Here is a 20612-nt window from a genome sequence, read left to right as displayed (position 1 = left end):
ATGACATTAAAAAAAAAACACATTTTAAAACACATTTGTTTTTCTACAATTGCAGCCTTAGAATAGTCTACCTAAGACATAAAAACTCTTTACAGCTTAAAATTGTGTTTTAAGGGTAATAACTAGATGTTTGAATCCAACTTCTTCTGCTTCAATTTGTTTTTTTTTTTTATCAATATTATTTGTTATTTGAGTGTTAGGTTCATCATATTGGTTTAATTATTTTCTCAAAAATGTTATATCCTTTTTTCAGCTAAATCCCACGCTGTTTCATGGAGAAATCATGAATCGTATAACTGTGTCATAAAAACAGGAGACAATCAAAAATGATAAACATAGGCAGCTAACAAATAATACTTGAGAAATAATAAAAAGTAATGATCTTGTCTTAACTAATTCCATTTCTCAAACACTGTTGACTGCTGTCAAACACAAAATCATCAAAATCTTAATCAAAGAAATTATTTTTTAGTAAGGAAAAAAATCCCCATTAAAAATCCCCAACATGTCCAAACAGGGAGGTTTACCGCAGCGTTCCATCAGCTCTTTTGTCAAACTCTTTTCAAAGATTCAAGAACTGACAGAACCTGTTCTATTGTTTTGAAAGTGAAATGTTGTCCACAAACCAACAAACAGTTCGATTATTTTTAAACTGCTTCAAACTTGCTGTACGTGTTCTTATCCGAGCAGTTTTAAAAAAAAAATTAACCTCTTTTCCATTGATAGTAGAATTTACAAATGATCGATAGTGATCAACAAAAGGGTTATAAAATGTCAGTCAGGACAGAAAAATCAAAGATGAGTCTCAGGAGCTTACTCCCGTCTCAAGTTACTTCCGAGCAGATATTCTCGTGCTGCAATGCTCTTCCTGTGTCATCAGTGTAATTGGAGAATCGACCGACACCCGTTTGCTATCTTTCCAAACTGGATGGCAGAATTAGTCTTTTTTTTTTGTGTGAAAAAAAAGCAGGTTGCATCGTTGCAACACAAAACAGTATGTCTGTTATTTGCAGAGCCTGTATCTGCAAGTTTAATGCTGCGTGACTCATTAGGTTACGAGGGGGAATAATTCACCTGCAGCAGTTGAGGCTTTTGCACACAAACATGGACGTGTCCTCTAGCTGTGGAGGGTTTCCAAACTTTTCCAGGGAATGTCAAGAGACTAAGGAAGGATCAGGGTTATCTGGTCAAGCGGCCTTGAATTTTCTGTAATGTGGCAAAAACAATGAAATAAATCAAAGCTTCCTAACCAACAGGTTGAATTAGTCAACGATGAGCTGAGCTTCCCAAACATGCACACACATGATGGTCCCCATTAATTCAGTCAAGACACGAATGATGAGTCAAAGACAGAGACGATCTCCGATAAGTGATGACGTCCAAAGACCAAGCAGCTGTGCTGGTGGAGAGAGGAGGAGAACTTTTACAGGGCAGGGAAGGAGAGGAGGAAGGGAGGGAGGGAGGAAGGAAAAAAAAAGAAGAGAAGCCAACTCATCTGACACAAGCTGTGGGCCAAAGAAAGGGGAAGAGAAGGAGCGGCAGTGTCCTGAATGAGCGGAAAATCAAAGCTGGAGGAGCAGAGAGAAGGACTACCAAAGAACTTTTGCACAACTGAAGAGAAGGAAAACTCAGGAGGGACCAAAAGGTGAGGAAAAAGTTACATATTTTTGAACGCCTTCACACAAAAAAACCTAAAAAACATCTCCAAGAGGCATATCTTGTCTATCTGCTTTGTGGATTTGTTACTATATATTCCCCTCTTTGCAATGTGCGCTGAGTTATGTGCGACAGATGAAACGGGTCAGAGGGAGGAGGGAGAGCGTGCTGCAGAACAGGGTGAAAGGGTTTAGCAGGCTGGGAGCTCCAGATGGAGCCTTTTATCAGTTTCAAGTTTAGTTTGTCCTGCTAGAAGGTTTTAAGCAACTCCCTGGATCCACACCTGAACTTCTGATGGGACAAATGTACCTCTGACTCAGAGGATCCATGCTGAATTCTGGTGTGTTCCCATAGGGGGATGAGTCCTGCTTTTGATTCAACTTTAAAAGAGAGTAATACAGCATAAAAAGACAAAATTCCCATCCTTTTCTTAAAGTGAAACATTCCTGAGGGGAAAACTTGTCAAAAAATGAGACGTGCTTTTTGTTTCTTCCACATTATCTTGGAAGGGTTGAGTCTTAAATCAATGACAGGAAAATCTGGGTCAATCCCACCCTCTCAGGGCCTGTTTATCTTGATTACTAAAGCTATGAACTCATGTTTGAATTGGCTGTGTGGCTAGCATAACCGATTCCAGATGGATTTCTCAGAATTGGTAAAAAACAAACAAAAAAACCTGTGAAAGGCCCAAATGGAGATCAAATCAATCTGACAAAAAGCTGTTTTCTTTTGTCTTTGTTCAAAATGGCACGCAGAGCTAATTTTAAGCCATCAATATGGTTGCAAGCTGCTTTTTAGGTTATAGGAAATTTTGCAAAGGCTGGCGCCAAAAATTTGACATGAGAACAAGACGTCAGCGCTCCCAACCCCCCATTTTCCTCCAAAAAAATCCAGTCTTACTTTAGGAGGAGCAGCTATTGAGGAACGGGGACTCAGGAAGTTAAAGGTCAGAGGTTGAAAGGGATGCTATTCATTACTTGTGACCTCCTGCAGATCACAGTGTTGTGTAATCTACCACAAACCCACAGTGGCACAGAGAAAACGAAGCGAGGCTGGGGAAGATTTGGACCTCCAGAGCCTCGGAGGTTGTTCTCTGAGCAGAGCATGTGACGCCGCGTGAACAGCAGGATGTCAGCAGAAATCACTGAATGTAATTGTGCGCCTGAAGGTTGCTGCGAGGAGAGATGGTGCAAAAAACAAGCCAGCAATGAAGGCTCTGTTCGGCTGCACTTCAGCTTTTAATGACGGATTTAAAAAAATGCTGACTTAGTTTCTTTTTTTTTGAAAAATACAATCAGAAGTAGAGTCAGATAAAAACACAACAGGTCATCGGGGGAGCACTAGGCTGCTGTTGTGAGATCTTTTTTACGGTGTAACATGATGCATGAAAATCCAATGAAAGACAACAAACGGAATGAGGAGGACGTCGAGGAGCTTTAAAGGCCACGCAGAGTCATGCAAACTCATTCAAATCTGTCCGATCCTTAAAGTTTAGGGTGTCCAAACGTTTTGCAAATATGATTTTGGTGTGAGTAAAATGTTTGAGGACCAACCACTCATCCTGATGTTCTTTGAACTATTTTAATAACATTAAATGCAAATTGCAATGGCATAATTAAAATGTAATAGATTTAAATGTTGTTTTACCTAAATTACCACATTTTTCAGAGTATAAATCGCAGATTTTCTTCTTGCATACTTTGACCGGAGTTTGCGACTTAAATGTGATTCTTAAAAAACCAAATACAGTAGAGGGCACTGTGGGCACATGCATCTGTATTTGCTTCTGACAGCAATGCAGAAAAAGAAGTGTCACTCAATCACACGTCGGCCTTGGAGGATTGTTCCAAAATTGAGAAATTCAACAGATTTAGTGATCTGAAGGATTACAATGTATTTGATTGACATGTTAGCATTCTTTATGCTGTGGATATCTGAATAATTGTTCATATGTGGCACTAATATACTACATTCCTCCTATGTTTCATGTTATGGTAGTGACGTGTGCACATATTCAGTCTATTTTTGTTGTTATCTGTTCCGTCTTTATAATTTGATTAAATGTGTGTTCTTGTTACCGCAGTTTGCAAAGTAAATTTGTCCCATTTTTTCTTCTTGCATATTTTGGCTGCTGCGACTTAAAGTCCAGAAAAACGTATAGTCCAGGAAACATGATAGTTTCTTTTTATCAATTTTCTGCACCTTTTAGTCCCAGTTGGCTTGTCGTATTTAGCATTTCTTGTCTGGAAGTCCTTCTTGATATTGAACTCTTTGAAATAAATCGTAGCCTCTTTGCATATTAGGCAGATACAGTCGTTTTATGTTTCATTCTTGAACTATGGCAAGTTTCTACTTGTCCTGGAAGCGGTGGCCCTCACTGTCAACTTTCCTCTTTTATTTAGAGTTAACATTTTAAAAGTGAGCTGGGAAGTGTCACAGAGAGGTCGCACAACCGTGCCGGTGTTGGGGGGGCCCTGGCTACCGCTGCTGCTTGTTGCTTAATGATTGAACTTCCCCACCACTTCTGTAATCATCCTCCAGATTTCCTTAACACCCCTTTTCCCCTTTCTGCTGTTCCCTTTCCCCCTCTCTCTATCATCCCTCCTTTCTTTCCTGTTCTTCTTTTTCGTCCAGTTCCACAATAAAAAAGGATCAATAAATAAAGTTTAGCCTAAATCACAAAAGGGGTTTACACAAATACACACCTTGTGTGTCAGTTGATCCAAAAACCCCAATGGTAATAGTAAAATCTGTCCAACACAAGATGCCTTCAGCTCCTATCTGTCTGCTCAGCTGTTGGACAGGACAAGTAAATAAAATAAAAAAATCATTAATTAGAAACCGTACACGTAGTTTTTAGAAAATGCTTGGGGCTGCATATTATTGATTTTATTAAAGGAGCCTGTGAGCCGATAGAAATGTGAACACAGGTCGCATTTGGCCGGAGTTTGCACACGCCTGCTTTAAGTTTTTCCTTTCTATTAAAAGCTGAATCAAAGCTCCTCTGCCACAGACTTGAGGATGAGCGGCCGTGTTGACCTACAGTTGCTGTTTTATTTCGAGAAGGTTCAGGTTGCTAATCTGGGAAGTAGCATGCACGCGTTTGCTGGTGTGTTCTGAGCTCATCATTAGTCATAGCTACAGACGTCTGGAAAATGTATTTCAAAAAATTCAACATTCAAACCTCCTTCTTACTCTTTAAATGATTGATCAATTGATCATAAAAACAGAATACCTTAAAATCATTTAGATGGAGATCATCTGATTTTACACACTTAAAGATGTTTTTGGAGTAATCCTATTTCTTCCCTCTTTATGTCTTCTGTTATCAATTGATGTGATTTATTTTGTGTTTTTAATGTGTGCAAATCAACAAACTAAACCTAAAGAAATAGCATTGATGTCACAAAGTGTCAAAACATCTTTATGAAGTTCAGTGAGGGAATGAATGACCGTTAGATTGTTTTAAACAAACCAGACAGTTTGGGTCTTACGTTCTGTCATCCTTTATAAAGTAAAATAAATCTCATAAAAGACGTTTTCAAATCATCCAATGGCTGAACTGAATTTAAATGCACCATGTTTGAACATTGCAGATATCTGATTGTTCCCAGTTATCAGATTTCTGTGGTCGTAGAAGTTGAGTAGGTGAACTCAAGATGCAGTTGGAGCTAAAGATGGTTTACAAACTTAACATTTAGCCATTCACCAAATGCAAAATGCTGCACAGTAGAATAAAGCTAAAACTTGCAATGAAGGTTACTGCTGATGCCTTTTTAGGGAATGCTGGAGTTTTTATCAGATGCTCTAATGGCTTCTACAGATATTTCCATCAGCAGGAACTAACAAAACTGCAAATATTTGTGTGCAGGAATGATATAACCAGATGCAAAGTTACGTTTTTAGAGAGGAACACCAAAAAAGAAACCTTCACCACACTCTTTCTTCCTTCCAAAGTTATATTTTTAAATTGTATTCATAAAATAATTAGAACTGACTAGTTAGGTGGAACTACCAATGATCTTGACAGGAGAGTTTCCTCACTTGACTTCAGTATCACCAAGCAAGAATGGCAGTAAACACAAAAATCCACCCCTCAGGCTGAAAAAGGTGTGTTTGTTACAAACGTGAGAGGCCCCAATACAGAGCTGTGGTTCTGCTCCTAAATCCAAAATGCTGAAGCATTAAACAGAAGCATTAAAAAGTGTTTTTTTTGTGCTAAATTATTCAATTATTATCAAATAATTGAGGCTATTTCACGAAGGAATGTTTTTTGCACATTTAATCCCTCATTGACGCTGGAACCTTAGCCATCATTTCCTGTCAGTGAAGGATGAAGTCACAAAGGTCAACGCGTGCATCAACTCACTTCTTTCTCTCTTAGGGAACAAGATGTTGACGGCGTCCTCTGAAACCAGCTCTGAGGATGTCTACAGCCGCAGCTTCTGGATGGTACGTACATATTGCCTCTATTTGTTATGACTGATGGGGACGGAGAAGATAATTTTGCAAGTCAGGGTAACCTTCTAGTCAAAACAGTGCAAATATTTTTGTCACTCAGGCTGCAGATCTCTGTAAACAAGGCTGTGCTCTCACTTTACCAGCAGCACTGGTTCCAAGAAAAGCCTTGTTTGGAGGAAATTTCTCTCCAGAACAGTTCAATCCAGTTCAAATAATCTCAACTCTTCTTTGTGGAAACTGCAGTGAAATTGAGGCACTAGTTTGCTTTAACTGTGCCAGACGGTCTCATTTAAATGTGCTTCCCTGTTGGTACCGGCTGCTTCCCTTTCATCTCTCCCCCCGCTGTCAATTTGGAAGCCTCCCGTGGTGTTGGTGGGTTTCCAGGTTGCTTCCTGTTCATGTCATCCTGCCGTCATGCCGTCAGGGGTGTCTGTCATTTTACTGCAAGCCAAGACTCTTGTGCTTTTTGCCGAGTCATCGAAGTGGTGTTGAAACGTCTGGCTGTTGTGTCTGCAGACTTCAGAGATGCACTGTTTGTCACACTTTAGACACAACCACTGATTGTCTTTTCAACTCTCACCATACACATTTAAAACGACAAAAACGGCGGCATTTGATGTTTCAGTGGAATCTTTATTCATTTAAGGCATGCAGGTCCAGACTTTTATCTGCCAAGTGTTGCATTTCTGGGTCTCATAATCTGATTTTGGATCAAAATACCACCAAACGTCTTTTTTTTCTTTTTTAAAGACCCTCCTGGGATCCTCTTTTGATCTATTTTGAAGCAATGGTCTTTTAATTATGATTATGCCGTTTTTTTAGGAAAAACAAACGAAAAAAACTGTTATTTTATTTAACATAGTTTCTTTCGTGCAAAAGCTGAATCTTAAGAAAATAAAGACTCTTGCTTCAAGAAAAAATTGTCTTACTTTCTGTCATGCAAAAAAAAAGATCTTATTAAAAAAGTTTTTCAATAAGAGAACAATCTTAGTTTGAGAAAACTAGACTAGGTGACTAGAATTTTTTTCCTAAAATTTAATTACTTTTTTCCCAAAACAGTGGCCTGTTTTCAGGTGTTTAGAGTGATTTACAACTTGGAAATTCACTTCCACTGGTGCAGAACAACACAGTTACTGAGAGCTCTTTGTTTTGAGGCCCTCTCCCACTAGCTTAGAGCCCCTCATTCCTTGACTATTATGGGTACAACAAAAATCCAGATTCCAGCTTGGACGGGGAAAACAAAGATGTACATGAATTTGTTTGTCTGCAAGTGGATCAAAATGCAATGAAGCAGGGAGCTTTTAGCCCACCCAGAGTATTTTCTAAATCACAAATTTGACCTTTTTGTTTCGTGCACTCCTGATTCACGATTTGAAAATAAAGAAACACTGAGAAATCTTCTTAATATACGTCTTCTGTCATGAGGAAAATGCCACTAGAACATGTTTAAAAATGCCAAAAACACAATTTTCATCAAAGTGGGTCTTGTAGATGTATTTATCCACTTTGCAGCAGTTTCAGCTTTGGAAATTCTGGTTTTTACCTCCGCCCTTACGTTTTGTCTTTCAAGGTTTTACCAGGTTTCCATCACGACTCTTTTCCAAGTATAATAGAAATGCACACATTTTGCCTAGTGCATGTCTGCTTTACTTAAAAATTGTGTTCATGAAATCTTTCCAAAATGCTTTTTTTTTCCACATTGAACATATTTGACAGTTTGTACATATTTTTGCTGGTAAAATCCCTCCAGTAGAGGATTTTTGTCCTCCTCATGGGAGACAACATGGCGGGTTTTACAGCCTCGCCGCTGGCCTTTAAGTGGATTCCTCAGCTGTTTCTGCTTAGTTCACAGACGAGTGGAGAGTCAGTGCAAAACCACAACAGAGGCAGGGAGAGAGAACGGAAGTGGGAGAAGAAGGGGAACAAGAAGGGCACTGATGTAAAGCTCCCCTCCTGATTCTGATTAAAGCATGAAAACCCTGAAGTGTTTCATTAGGAGCTCTCTAGGGACTGGGGCTGCTTAATGAAGGCTGCTAGAACCACAATAAATCACTTTATTTAATACAGGTGTAGATTTTTTGACTTCCAAAATGTAGCCAGCTTTGGATGCCAAATTAAATAAATGAGATGTAGGAAAATATTTGTTAAAAATGACATTTCTGTCAATTTATCATTACTAAAAATATATAAAAATGAGCTCTTTCATAAATGCTCGATTTTTGCCTCAAACGAAAGCTGTGGATGCTTCAAATAACCATGAAGATTTGATTCATTAATGCAGAATTAATGCAGGAAAGCAACAGAACTCGAGTGTCCAAGAAGGAGTTTAAAAAAGTTGATCCCTCCAAATAAATCTTGACTCACAAGCTTTAAGGTTTTAAAAATTCATGGATCAATTTCCCCTTTAATGTGATTTCTTGAATTTATGTGATGAAAAACTGCTTTCCTGGTAGTTCTCAAGGCAAGAAATAAGTTTCTTATGACTAGTGGTATGAAAACATTTATACCTGAGAATATTTGTCTTGAAAAATGAATAAATATTGAATAATTCCATGTATTATTTTTTTCTTAGGAATTCCGAAGTGTTAGTCTTTCCTGAAACATTTGATTCCCCATACCATCACACCATCACCACCTGCCTGAATTAAGGATAAGTCACTTGAATGTCTTGTCTTCTTTTTATGCTCAGTGTGAATTTCAGTACAACAGTTTGTGCCATGTGATCGGCATCATTTTCCATGTACATCGTTGACTGTATATGAGAACTGGACTGAGAGACTCCTCCCCCCTGGAGTTCCAAACAGGAAGTACCAAGAAGCCAACATCTCACAGGCTCACTAAAACTAAACAAAAGGAGATCAGAAAAGTTCTTTCTGGTCTGTTGAGCTCTCCATTTCTGCTGCTACATTCAGATGGTAGGGTCAGAATGTGGTTTCAAAAAACATGAAGGCATGGGTCCATCCTCCTTGTATTAATGGTTCAGGCTGGTGGTTGTGGTGTAATGGTATGTGGAATATTTTCTTGGCACATTTTGGGCCCCTTTATACCAATTGATCATGGTTACAATGCCTCAGCCTACCTGAGTATTGCTGCTGACCATATCCATCCCTTTCTGACCACAGTGGACCATTTTCTGATTGGCTATTTCCAGCAGGATAAAGTGCCATGTCATAAAGGTGGAATCATCTGAGACTGGTTTCTTTAACATGACAATGATTTCACTGGACTCAAATGACCTCCACAGTCACCTGATCTCAATTAAATACATCACCTTTGGGATGTGGTGGAAGGGGAGGTTGGCATCATGGATGTGCAGCCGACAAATCTGCAGCTATTGTATGCAGATATCAATATGGACCCAACTCTCTCAGGAATGTTTTCGGTACCTTATTGAATCTATGCCACAAGGACTGCGGCAGTACTGAAGGCTAAAGGGAGTCCAACCCAGTACTAGTAAGGTATATCTAATAAAGTGAGTATAGTTTTTGCAGAGTGGTAGTAATTCAATAGAAACTCACCTCTGAGTTGTGAACGGGACTGTTGGCAAGGAGCAACCCCGCCCCCCTTTCCCTCCTTGTTGCTGAGAGCTCACATCCCCAACCTTTTTTAAAAGGCATTTTTTCGTCTGCTTCTAAGTCAAAATAATGTGAACAAGAAAATGCCCAGATATACAATTTTAATCGTAATTTTCTTTATATAGATCCTTCATCATGAGTAAAATGCCACAAGAACATGTTAAAGGCACCATGAATGTGAATTTCTTTGGAGTGGGTCTTAGAGTGCCAGCCATTTATAAAAAATGTGTAACAGTACTTAAAGAAGAACTCTACTTTCTGCATTCATATCCACTTTGTCTATGATCTTAATGTTGTTTGACAGGTAAAATCTGTTTGCTTCTCTTTTGTTCCTTGGTGGTATTTACATGAGAAGTGCCTCTTCAAGTGATCTAACAGAACATGACAGCCCACAGTGAGCGGCGTCTTTCGGCCAGCTGTCTACACGTGTCAGCCACGACCAGATAGAAGGCGAGGAGGGGAGCGGGAGTGAGTGTGAGCAGAGTGAGAAGGAGCCCAGAGCAGCTGCCAGGAAAACTGTGGAGACTTCCAAATTCCACATCCACAAACAACACGCTTGCTTCAGATGTGTTATTCCACTCAGGGCTGCGCTTCTGCCGCTCCTTCTCTGTCTGCCCGTCACGTCCACGGCCCACAGTGCTGCGGCTAGATGAAGAGTTAACCATGACTGCGAGGATCAGAGACAGCTGCTACAGTATCACAGATGTGCAAGCATGAACTGTATGATGACAAAGAGACCGAGGATTTTCCAGAAGCAGTTAGATGAGAAAAGGCCTTGTTCCCTGGTACATTCGACATCCAGCTGTCACAAAATAGTTTGGTTTTCTCTTACAGTGACAAGAATTTCCCCCATTTTTATGCAAACTGGAACAGAGTTAAGTTAAAATTAACAAAAATAGAGCTGAAATAATCAACAGGAAGCATAATTTACCCACAACGTCCAACATGTTTGCTTATTTTAACCTAAAAAGGCATACAGCTTTCATATTCCTGTGCATTAAACCTGACTTGTGTCTTGGAGGAGCAGGCAGACACAGTCACAGTCACAGAGAGGAATGTAAAATGAAAGTTAAAGGGCCTGTTTCATGCTTTTCTTAAGCCTTTCAGTGTAAACCATATCCATATAATTGATTATAGATTACACAAAAGAACGCATTTTTTATGAAATGCGAGTTATTTTCGCAGATAACTCTATCTCTGAGGCTCCGCCTTTCGCTCAGTGTGGGTGCCGCCTATTTCATGACATCAACCAAGAGCCGAACTCTACAGCAGGGCTGCGTTTCTTCCAAGAAAACAAACCATACTTGTTGTCATTGATTGGGAGGGGCTGGTGCTCAGAGTGCAGGTTTTCAGAGAAATACTCAGAAATGCATGCATGGATCAAAATACCGCTTTGGGGTGGTTTTTTGTGAGGACTTTACATTATAATGCACTAATGTAAATTAGCTCATAAATTTAAATTTTGCGTGATATAGGCCCTTTAACTATTGTCAGAACTAGGCTTTGTCCAAATTCCCTCTCTTCTCCATAACCCTCAAACACTTGAGATGTCGCCGGCGATACTTAAATGACATAAGCTCTTTGACGTGCCATAATGCTGATGTCTTGTCTACGCAATCAACTTCAATCAGCTGATACCGACGTGGGGAAGAGAGGTTTATATTGGCTTTGTGCCATTATGCTATACAGTACTAATGGAAAGTGTTGCATGATGGCACAAAACCATCAGCTATTGTATGTTGATTTCTTGAGCACTTCACTACTGAAAAGTGTAACGCTGCTTTTTTTTCCGCCTCAGGATCCACTGCAATTACGTTAATTGTGTAAACGGTTGAAGAATTGCGGCAGTCAAAAAAACATTGACAGTGGAGCTAAAGCTTTGCTGTTAAAGAGTTCATCCCTGAAGGTGCGGGACCATCCAGTGTTCTGGATTTTAATACAATTCAGGCATACTCTCTTTTTTTTTTTTTAAATGCCTAAACATGGCGTCACCTATTTGTCGAAGTAAAAACCGTTGTAATACAAAGACGATTTATGGATGCACTGTGTTCTGATAATGAAATCTTAGATCATTTATAAATAATAATCTTACATAAATATTTTTCAAATGACCAATCGTTCAAATGCAATGCGTTATGGTCTATACTCACCAGCATTGATGAACACTGATTTTTCTGAGGCTTCTGGGAAAATTCCAGGTTGCATGATTGGCTTCTAGGGGTAAATAAGTTGAATGGAGATCATTGAAAAACTTTGAGAAGAAATTTTAGCCTTACTTTAAAGATGATCCCTTTCCACAAATGTCACTATCCTTTACGTTTACTGTTTTTGGTCATATATCTGCATTAAGGGCCTTGCAAATTGCAGACTTTGAAAATGAACCCACTGTTTGGGTTCCTGAGGAGCTAAAGCGGTCGCATTAGACCAATTGGTTTCTGCTTTTAAACACACGGATTCCACCACCATGTCGAGCTTTGTGTACAAAATGAGGCCTCCTTACCTTCACACCCTCATCCTTGAAACAGGTTTAAAGGAAATCTTGTCTCTTGTCGGGTTGGAAACAGACGTCGTTTGTGTCTCCTGTCAGCCAAACCTTAGTTTTTTAGTTGTTTTTTTTTTAGTTTTTCACGTTATAAGTCGCAGATTTGCAGCACATTGTTAAATCAAGGACTCAATCTAATTTAGCATCACCTTGAATGGAAACTAAAGAATATTTTTTTATGTAATTGGAAATAAATTCAGGCATAGTTTTAATTTTGTTTTAGCCAACTCTAAAGCAAACATTTCTTTTAATATTGTCCCTTATTGTAAATATTTATTCTGTAATTAACTGAATGAGGGGTATAACGTGTTCCCCTCAATTGGTTTATAAAACTGTTATGTGAAAAGGTCAAAGGTCAGGCCCCTCTGTATGTTTCTCATGACTCCGTATCTCTTGTGTCCTGTCAGCCTGGGAACTATCAGCGCACAGTGAAGCGCACAGAAGACGCTTTCCATGCCTGTAATGACATGGTGGCGTGCTTCCAAGAGCGCGCTCGGCTGGAGAGGCAGTACGCTCAGCAGCTCAGTGAATGGAGCAACAAGTGGAAACCAGTGGTGGACTCCAGTGAGTGCAGCAGCTGCAGCCCTGTCCTGGGATTTCAAAAATAAACTCCATGTTTTTGTTTGATGTCAATGAAAACCACAAAAATGAACCCCTCTTCCTGCTCCTCCTCCTCCTCTTCTTCCTCGCTCAGGTCCACTCTACGGGTCTCTTCTGAAGGGCTGGCAGTGTTTCATGTCCTCCGCTGACCGGCTGGCCTCCTTACACGCCTCCATCTGTCGCTCCTTGGTGTTGGAAGACGGAGACCAGGTCAGGACCTGGCAGAAGGACACTTTCCACAAAAAATTATTTGGAGGATTCAAGGAGTCGCAAGACATCGAGAGTGGGTTTGCACGCACCCAGAAACCATGGGCCAAGCGGCTTAAAAAGGTCAGATTTTTGGACTTAAAAGTCAACAGTTTGGAAGTAAAATGGGAAAAAATAAACAGTAAAACCTTAAATTTTGTGCTTTCATAAAGACATCCCAGCTTCTACACATTTTATTGCACACCTCATTTAAAGTCTGCTTTTGTCTTGCTTTATAATTTTGCCCTCATTATAAAAAAATGTATGAATATAGAAGAAATCATTCTTAAAGAATGGCATGCTGATATCATTCATTGGCCCTCACTTAACGTATTTATTTTCATTTTCCAGCCTTTGACAATATAACACACTTTCAGAGTATTGCAGGGGGAGACCTTCCAAAAAGAGGTAGCCTAATAATTGTAAAAAAATGCTATTCTTAGGGAGAAAATCACTAGAAAGTGGGAGACTGATCTGCCCATGCAGCAAGTCAACAAGAAATATTATAAGATATCAAAATCTAGAAAAAAGAAGTTGCACACAAACATTCAAAAACGGCCAAAATTAGCTAAAAATGCCAACAGGATTATTTCAAAGTGAATGTTTTTCAGCCCAAGATTAAGTATTTTTCGCTAATTCTAAGCAAATGTGATTTGTGCTTTTTGAGTTTTTATAAACCTACTTGTATTTAATTTTGATTGCAGTGAGAAAAAACTAGTTTATTAAGTGGGAATGACTCGTTTAAAAAGAAAATGTGAACAAAATGAAAAATTTAGTACAAGTTGGCCCATCTTCAGAAAATCCTCCTAAAATTTAAAACTATCATTTATTCTTAGAATTAACCAAAATGTTTGTTTCCAAAATAATGACAATAAATTCCAGTCTGCCAACATTTATTGAACGTTGAAATAGCATCCTTAACATTGAACCAAAAATGACTGTGGTTCTTATTCAGAAAATAAATAAAATGTCAGCACTTAAAAATGTAAATAAATGTAGCTTTTCTATAAAATTTGCAAAAGTTTGCTAACAAAAACAACAAATTGCTTGATCATTTCTCAAATCGAGCAAATTGAGTGTTTTTATTTAATTTACTTTTTTAATCAAATTTTTCTATTGTCGAGTATGGAGCAACAGGATTTTGACTCAATTTAATAATATTTTCCATATGTCTAGATATTAATTGGATAAAAAATTCTTAATTGTGCTGAATTTGTGACGAAAGCTTGACAAATGTTTGGAGCAGAAAGGAGTTAAAACGTCTTAAAACCTGGTAAATATTTTGAATGTATAAAAAACAAGGTTTGAAATCTTTGCAAGTATCAAATAGTTTGCAGTGCATCTGGCCGTTCTGGAAGTTTACAATGGATATTTTTTAAAAGTACCACCAAAAAAATTCTCTTTTTTAACAATAGATCTGCACAAAATGGTTTAAACACGGGGTGGATGCTCTCTCAGGAGCTGCATTGTTCTATAACCTGTGATATGGAAGTTTCTCATAATTAATCTAACACGTAGGCACTCTGATGGTTCCCTGAGGATACCAGAACAAGATGTATGACTTGATCTTTCAGTTCACCTTACATTAAGCTGATTCTCTTAGCTAATGTGTCGCATTTCAATTGGGCTCTTGACGCACTTTACGAGGACAATGGACCTCCACTTTGTAATTAGGAGCCTCTAAAAAGAGGCTGAGGTGAGGACAAACAGAAATGATGGTCATCAGTGGGGTATAAGCGACTCTATAACATCGTCTGATCTTGTTCTCCACAAGCAGTCTTGTCTTGTTCTAACAAAAGATGTAATATAACTTTTCTGATCTGAGGCAGCAGTAGAATACAGTAGAGCAGAAAAACCATTTAAATGTTAAAATCCTCAATTTTGCGTTTATTTTTAAAAATGTTTATCATCTGTGTCCTCTAGATAATTTCCTCATTAAAACCGTTAATTTGACTAGTTTGTCAATCGGTTTACTTCCATTGATTTAATCTTTTTGACCACAATCTCTTATTTACATATTTACTTTCTACTGCAACTGTTATTTCAACTAAGCCAAACAGAATGAACTGTTGCAGGAAAATCTGACTTTTCTTCTTCTAATTTATCTTTTTTTAAACAAATCTAAATATTGTACACATGAATTTCCATCAAATCCACAACCTAAACATCTAGAAACATTTCTGCGGTTCTGGTGGTTAAACATCTACTGTACAATCCAATGTATAGCACTGTGCTTTGCAGGTTGAGATTGGTTATTTTGCCCACAGCTAGACAAAGCCAGGCGGGCGTACCACAAGGTGAGCCGAAAGGAGCACGCAGCCAGGGAACGAGAAGCACACGCTCAGGGAAACCCGGACGTCGCCCTGGACAAACAGAAGAAGATCCAAGAGGAGAGGGAGCAGGTTCAGCAGGAGGCTGAGAAGGTGTGAAACACACATCAGAGTAGTTTACTGTTCTCCATCCATCGGCTTATTGTCTGTATCTGAGAATTAGAGTTGGTTTGGAGCACCCCATAGAAAATAGTTCACTTCCAGCTCTAACAAAATAAAGTCACTTCAGGTGCCATTTTCTTCGTGACACAGACATCGCCATGTAGCAGCCAGACGACGTCAGTAAGCAGTGGTTGGTCTAAAACGTTTCAATGGCAACCCCTCTTTCCAATCAAAAGTGAGCTTGTTGCAAGTCCACGCCCTCTGCAAATGAAAGTAGGTTACACAAAATCTGTCAAACGTTTTGAGCGTTGGACATGGTGGCCAGCTGGCTCTACCTACTTTTTTATCAAGGCATCTGATTGGTCAGTTTTTAACTTTCAATACAACATAACATCATTAAAAAATTAGGTTTCCTTGGTAGAAAAGGTAGCAGAGCAAATAGAATGACTGAGCAATAGCTGTTTTTTCTCCATATATGTCTATAGGATTTTGGCTTCTAGGAACCAGAGGGTACTTCCTGTTTGGCACGCCAGGGATGAGGGGTCACTCCTCAAAGACAGTCAATGGTCCTGGTTCTGGCCCAGGCCTTATGATGCTGCTAAACATAGACCGAAAAGTTGTAGATGTTTTTCTTTCTCGTTATTGTATTTCTGCCAAGTTCACGTGTTTCCAGATATAAGCAATCGTTTAAAACTGCCGAATTCTCTTGTGGTTTCAACTTCTGCAGGTTCGAGCCCGATACGAAAAAATTTTGGATGAGGTCAACCGCTATGTCCCCCGCTACATGGAGGAGATGGAGACCATCTTTGACCAATCCCAGGATGAAGAACGCAAGAGGATTGTGTTTCTCAAGCAGACCTTCCTCTCCATTCACAAACACCTGGACGTTACAAACAATGAAAGGTTTGTGACGATTTCTAGAGAGTCCGATTTGGGGCTGGTGATGTCAGATCTTATTGGTTTATTGTTATGGATTGTTTTGTTTTTTTTTAAGCTTTGTTTTTCTGAAACATTTTTGTGAATCGAGGAAGACTGAAGCTTTGAAATCTTTCCTGCTTTGTCTCAGTGTGAGAGCTGTGTACAGTGACCTGCACAACACGCTGATGGCCATCGACGAGCAGGAGGACCTTCGCTGGTGGAAAAACACCTATGGGCCTGGCATGCCCACCAACTGGCCTCACTTCCAGGTATTTGTTCACCCTTCAACTTCAGCTGTTAGTTTGATTCTTTCAAACCTTTTTTTTGTTTTTCCCTTTATCACGGTTTTCAGGAATGGACACCTGAAAAGAAAACTAAAAAAGGGAAGAAAGAAGTGGAAAAGCAAGCAAAAATAGAGAAGAGGTAAGTAACAAAGCACAGTCAGCTTTACTGTGGGGAGATTCTGAAAGCCTGTTATGGACAACGTGAGAATTTCAGACTCTCCTCTGCCTTTTATTAGGTCTCCTTCCTTCTGTTTGCCAGCTTTTTAGACTAAAATTGATTTTAGTCAAACATTTTGATGGATTTTGCAGTGATTTCCAGGACTTGTTTAATGCAATTTACCTTTGTTTGCTCCATGAGTGGGTCTTTGCCTTTCCTTCACTCCTGCCTCAACTGGAGGTAATTGAAGGAAAGGAGAATGAAGGCTGTTCTGACTTCTTGGTTTATTTAAACAACACTACACTTGTGTTTTATTAGAACTTTTTTGTAAAGACAACAGAGGGAACTGGACAGACATTAGGAGCTTTAGTTTTAAAAAAATGCTTTATTTGATTTATAGCCTAAAGAAAATTGAATTGTACCTCAGTCAAAGCTGCATCTACTGAAAAAAAATAGCTAATTCTGTTACAGCAAGATACAAATACCCATCAGTCTTCTATTTGATCAAATAAATGTTTTTCTCCCAGATTTGACCTCTAAAGCGATCAATTGTTCTGCAGAAATATGATCCAGTTGGGGAAATTAAAGTTGTTTTCACAATGGATTTGTCTTCAAACGTTTGATCTTTATTTTTATCTCAAAAGCTGCTCAACAACAATGGTTACAGCAATTCTGCACCTATACACCACAACTTTTAGTTCAAGCATTTGTCTAAATCTGCAACTTAAACAAAATCGCTTTATGTTGAATAAAATGCAGGTATCTTCATGTTCAGATATTTTTTGTATTGGTTATATGATTGCAGGTTCTAAAATGTTAACAAAATTACTTTTTTTTTTAAGATAAGATCCAGGTCTACGCAGATAGATATCTAATGATGTTCAGAGTTCATAACCCTCTTTTTTTAAGTCTTTTTTCTGCTTGCTTCATAGTGTGATGATTGGAGGAGTACGAGTAAGAGCTTTGTATGACTATGTGGGCCAGGAGACAGACGAGCTCTCCTTTAAAGCAGGTAAACACAAAGTAAAGGTAAAACATGTCATGCCAAGCTGAGAGAGAGTGTCATATTTTTCAGGAATTTCAACCATATTTCTACCAAAATGCAGAAGCATGAATGAAAATCTGAAATCTTTGGGATTGACAAGCTGACGATGTTGGTTAAATACAGACTTTTATGGATTAGCTCTACATGATTTCTTAAGGTGAAAAGAAATCAGTCGTCATCTCAGAAAAGCTGTTGTTGCAGAACATCAGCCATTCCTACACAGCTTTAAGTCCTATTTAAGCACAGAGGAGTTATTCTAAAGCCAAGTGCAGTCAAGACACTTGCAGGCTTCCCAAATAGGAAGACATCCATTAAAGAAAGAATATAGAAAGTGATTAGAAACTGCAAATGTCGGGAAGGACATCTGATCGGATCCCAAAGTCAAGATAACCATGTTAATCATGAACAGATATATTCTCTTTAAAAGCTGGAAGAGATGTCCTGTTGCTGTGGGCGAAACAGAGGAGTCTAAGGTGGAGGTGGGACTGCCCCCAGGATCAGCTTTGAGCTCCTTCTTGTTTCTCTGGTGATTGACAGACTCACTGACAGATGAGGTTTTGACTGAATGTGGGTCATGGAGTCCCAACGATCCAAAGCAGTAGTTCATCCTGAAAAAAAATAAATTAATAAAACCCTTAATTTGCTGAAAAGAAAACCTCAGGACGACAATAGTTATAAATATTCATAAAGTCTAAGGCTAAAATGCGCCAATATTTCTCTATAAGTGTGTCAGACAGCGAGAAGTCGCTCAGAAAACCACAAGTTAATGCTGTTAACTATTGATTCTTCAGACTTTGATTGATTTGGACACTTATATTTTGACCCTTGGTCCAATGCTTCACTTATGGTCGTGACTGAAAGAATGAGGCCCAGAATACAAGCGGCCAAAATGAGTTTCTTCTGTAGGGCGGCTGGATGCTCGGTCACCTGGAGCTCGGAGTAGAAGTGCTGCTACTCCACATTGACAGGAGCACGTTGAGGTGGCTCAGACATCTGGTCTGGATGCCTCCTGGACACCTCCCTGGGGAGGTGTTCCACAGGGGTTCAGACACTGGGGTAGATCCAGGACACGTCTAGCTAGACCACATCTAGCTGGCCTGAAAACGCCTCAGGATTCCCCCAGAGGTGCTGGCAGAAGTGGCCTCTTTGCTTAGACTGCTGCCCCCAGTCCCAGATGAGTGGAGGAACATGGATGAACGGGGCACTTAGATTGTTTTCATGTTTGACTTAGTTTTATATTTTAAAAAATCCTAAAAATGTAATAATGAAAAGTTGTTTTTTTTAAATGTCTTAAGTACTTTAAAACAATTTTAAACAATTAAGTCTTTTCTTTCTCAATACAGGTGAGGAGTTTTTGAAGATTGAAGATGAGGATGACCAGGGATGGTGTCGGGGGATGAAGGACGGTGGGTGGGAGGGGCTTTATCCAGCCAATTACGTGGAAGTGGTATAGTGGAATGCAGACAGAATGTTAGGAATTTCCAAAAGGCATGGTTCTGTGTTTCACAGAGACACAGAGATCATTTCTGTAGAGGTCGACACCAAAGCTTTCAGGCTCGCAACCTTTCGAAGGACACAATGTTTCAGTTCATTCAGAATGCATCAAATCAATATGTTAAGAATGCTTTAATATAAGGAATCCATGCTGGAATGTAAAGGTGCACCGACACGTGTGGTGAGTTCAGAATCACCGTTTTTATTTTTTAGATTTATTTTTTGTATACAGTCACAAACATGCTGACAGAGTAAAATGAGATCAGCTATAAAACACACAAAAAAAAGCTTTTCTCTTTTGTTTTTGTTGTTAAAAAAAAATCTGTTTTACCTGTTTAATGTACTTTCGGGTAGAAGTTTCAGTTACTACATTTTAACTATTATTTTTTTCATCAAAAGATGTTTTTCACCGTCATTTGAATGATAAATAAACATCTTAAAGACGTAACTTGATGCTGGGTTTTAACTCATGGGCTGTTTTTTAACATTTCCTTTCAACAGAAGTGACATTTTTATTATACTCTGATTCAGTGGATCACAGAGATCTTAACATTGTGATTAGGATCATGTCAGCATCTGCGCCAGGTCCAAACATGTTGCAGACGCGGTGCGCAACACTCAGATGAGACTGATAATTGCTGTTTGCCATCAGATGTTTAGTCTCATCCTTTCAGTCCAGATAAGGGTTGGAATGAAAAATGCTGTATGTATGTCTGTAAATAAAACAAAACCACCAAAGTAAGAAAACTTCCCAGGAAAACCCTTTTTGTCTTTAATTTCAAAGATAAATAAATCTGTTCTTGTCTTGCAAACTGACTGAATTTCCAAACAGTTTGGGGAATAAATTTGCAGCTCAGATATCAAGTGCTTGAGTCTTGGATGAGGGAACAGGAACAGCGTGGAGAGGATGCGTGAGCCATCATCAGCTCAGACTCACAGACCTGCCTGCCAACACGTCCACAGCTGCCGTGTGTCACAGTCGTCCCCACACTGAAGCAGCAGCCACCAGTCTGCTGCATGTCTGTGTCAGGAAAGCCGTGTCCGGGTCAAGCCACGCTCTAAGTCGATGAAGTCACCGCAGAAACAGACGACCACGAGGGAGCCCTGCAGAAGGGTGACTCAATGGGATGATTGCTAGACGAGAAGCCTGGGATGAAACGACACTGATGTCATCACAGAAAACACCTCATGAAGAAGAGAAC

The 20612-nt window shown here is 39.2% G+C and overlaps 1 protein-coding gene across 1 annotated transcript; it reads left to right on the top strand.

Moving 5' to 3' along the window:
• Nucleotides 1-1470: 1470 nt before the first annotated feature.
• On the top strand, nt 1471-20267 carry LOC101165059 (protein kinase C and casein kinase substrate in neurons protein 3). Its single transcript, XM_004071229.4, has 10 exons — nt 1471-1645; nt 6041-6108; nt 12642-12798; nt 12929-13164; nt 15348-15503; nt 16240-16415; nt 16579-16699; nt 16783-16853; nt 17804-17883; nt 19260-20267. The coding sequence occupies exons 2-10, from the start codon at nt 6049-6051 to the stop codon at nt 19367-19369; spliced, it is 1167 nt and encodes a 388-aa protein (XP_004071277.1). The 5' UTR covers nt 1471-1645; nt 6041-6048; the 3' UTR covers nt 19370-20267.
• Nucleotides 20268-20612: the final 345 nt, after the last annotated feature.

This window comes from Oryzias latipes, chromosome 8 (assembly GCF_002234675.1).
Source record: "Oryzias latipes chromosome 8, ASM223467v1".
Classification (NCBI taxonomy): domain Eukaryota; kingdom Metazoa; phylum Chordata; class Actinopteri; order Beloniformes; family Adrianichthyidae; genus Oryzias; species Oryzias latipes.
The sequence above is the reverse complement of the archived record's forward strand: the minus strand, read 5'-3'. Positions and strand labels throughout refer to the sequence as shown.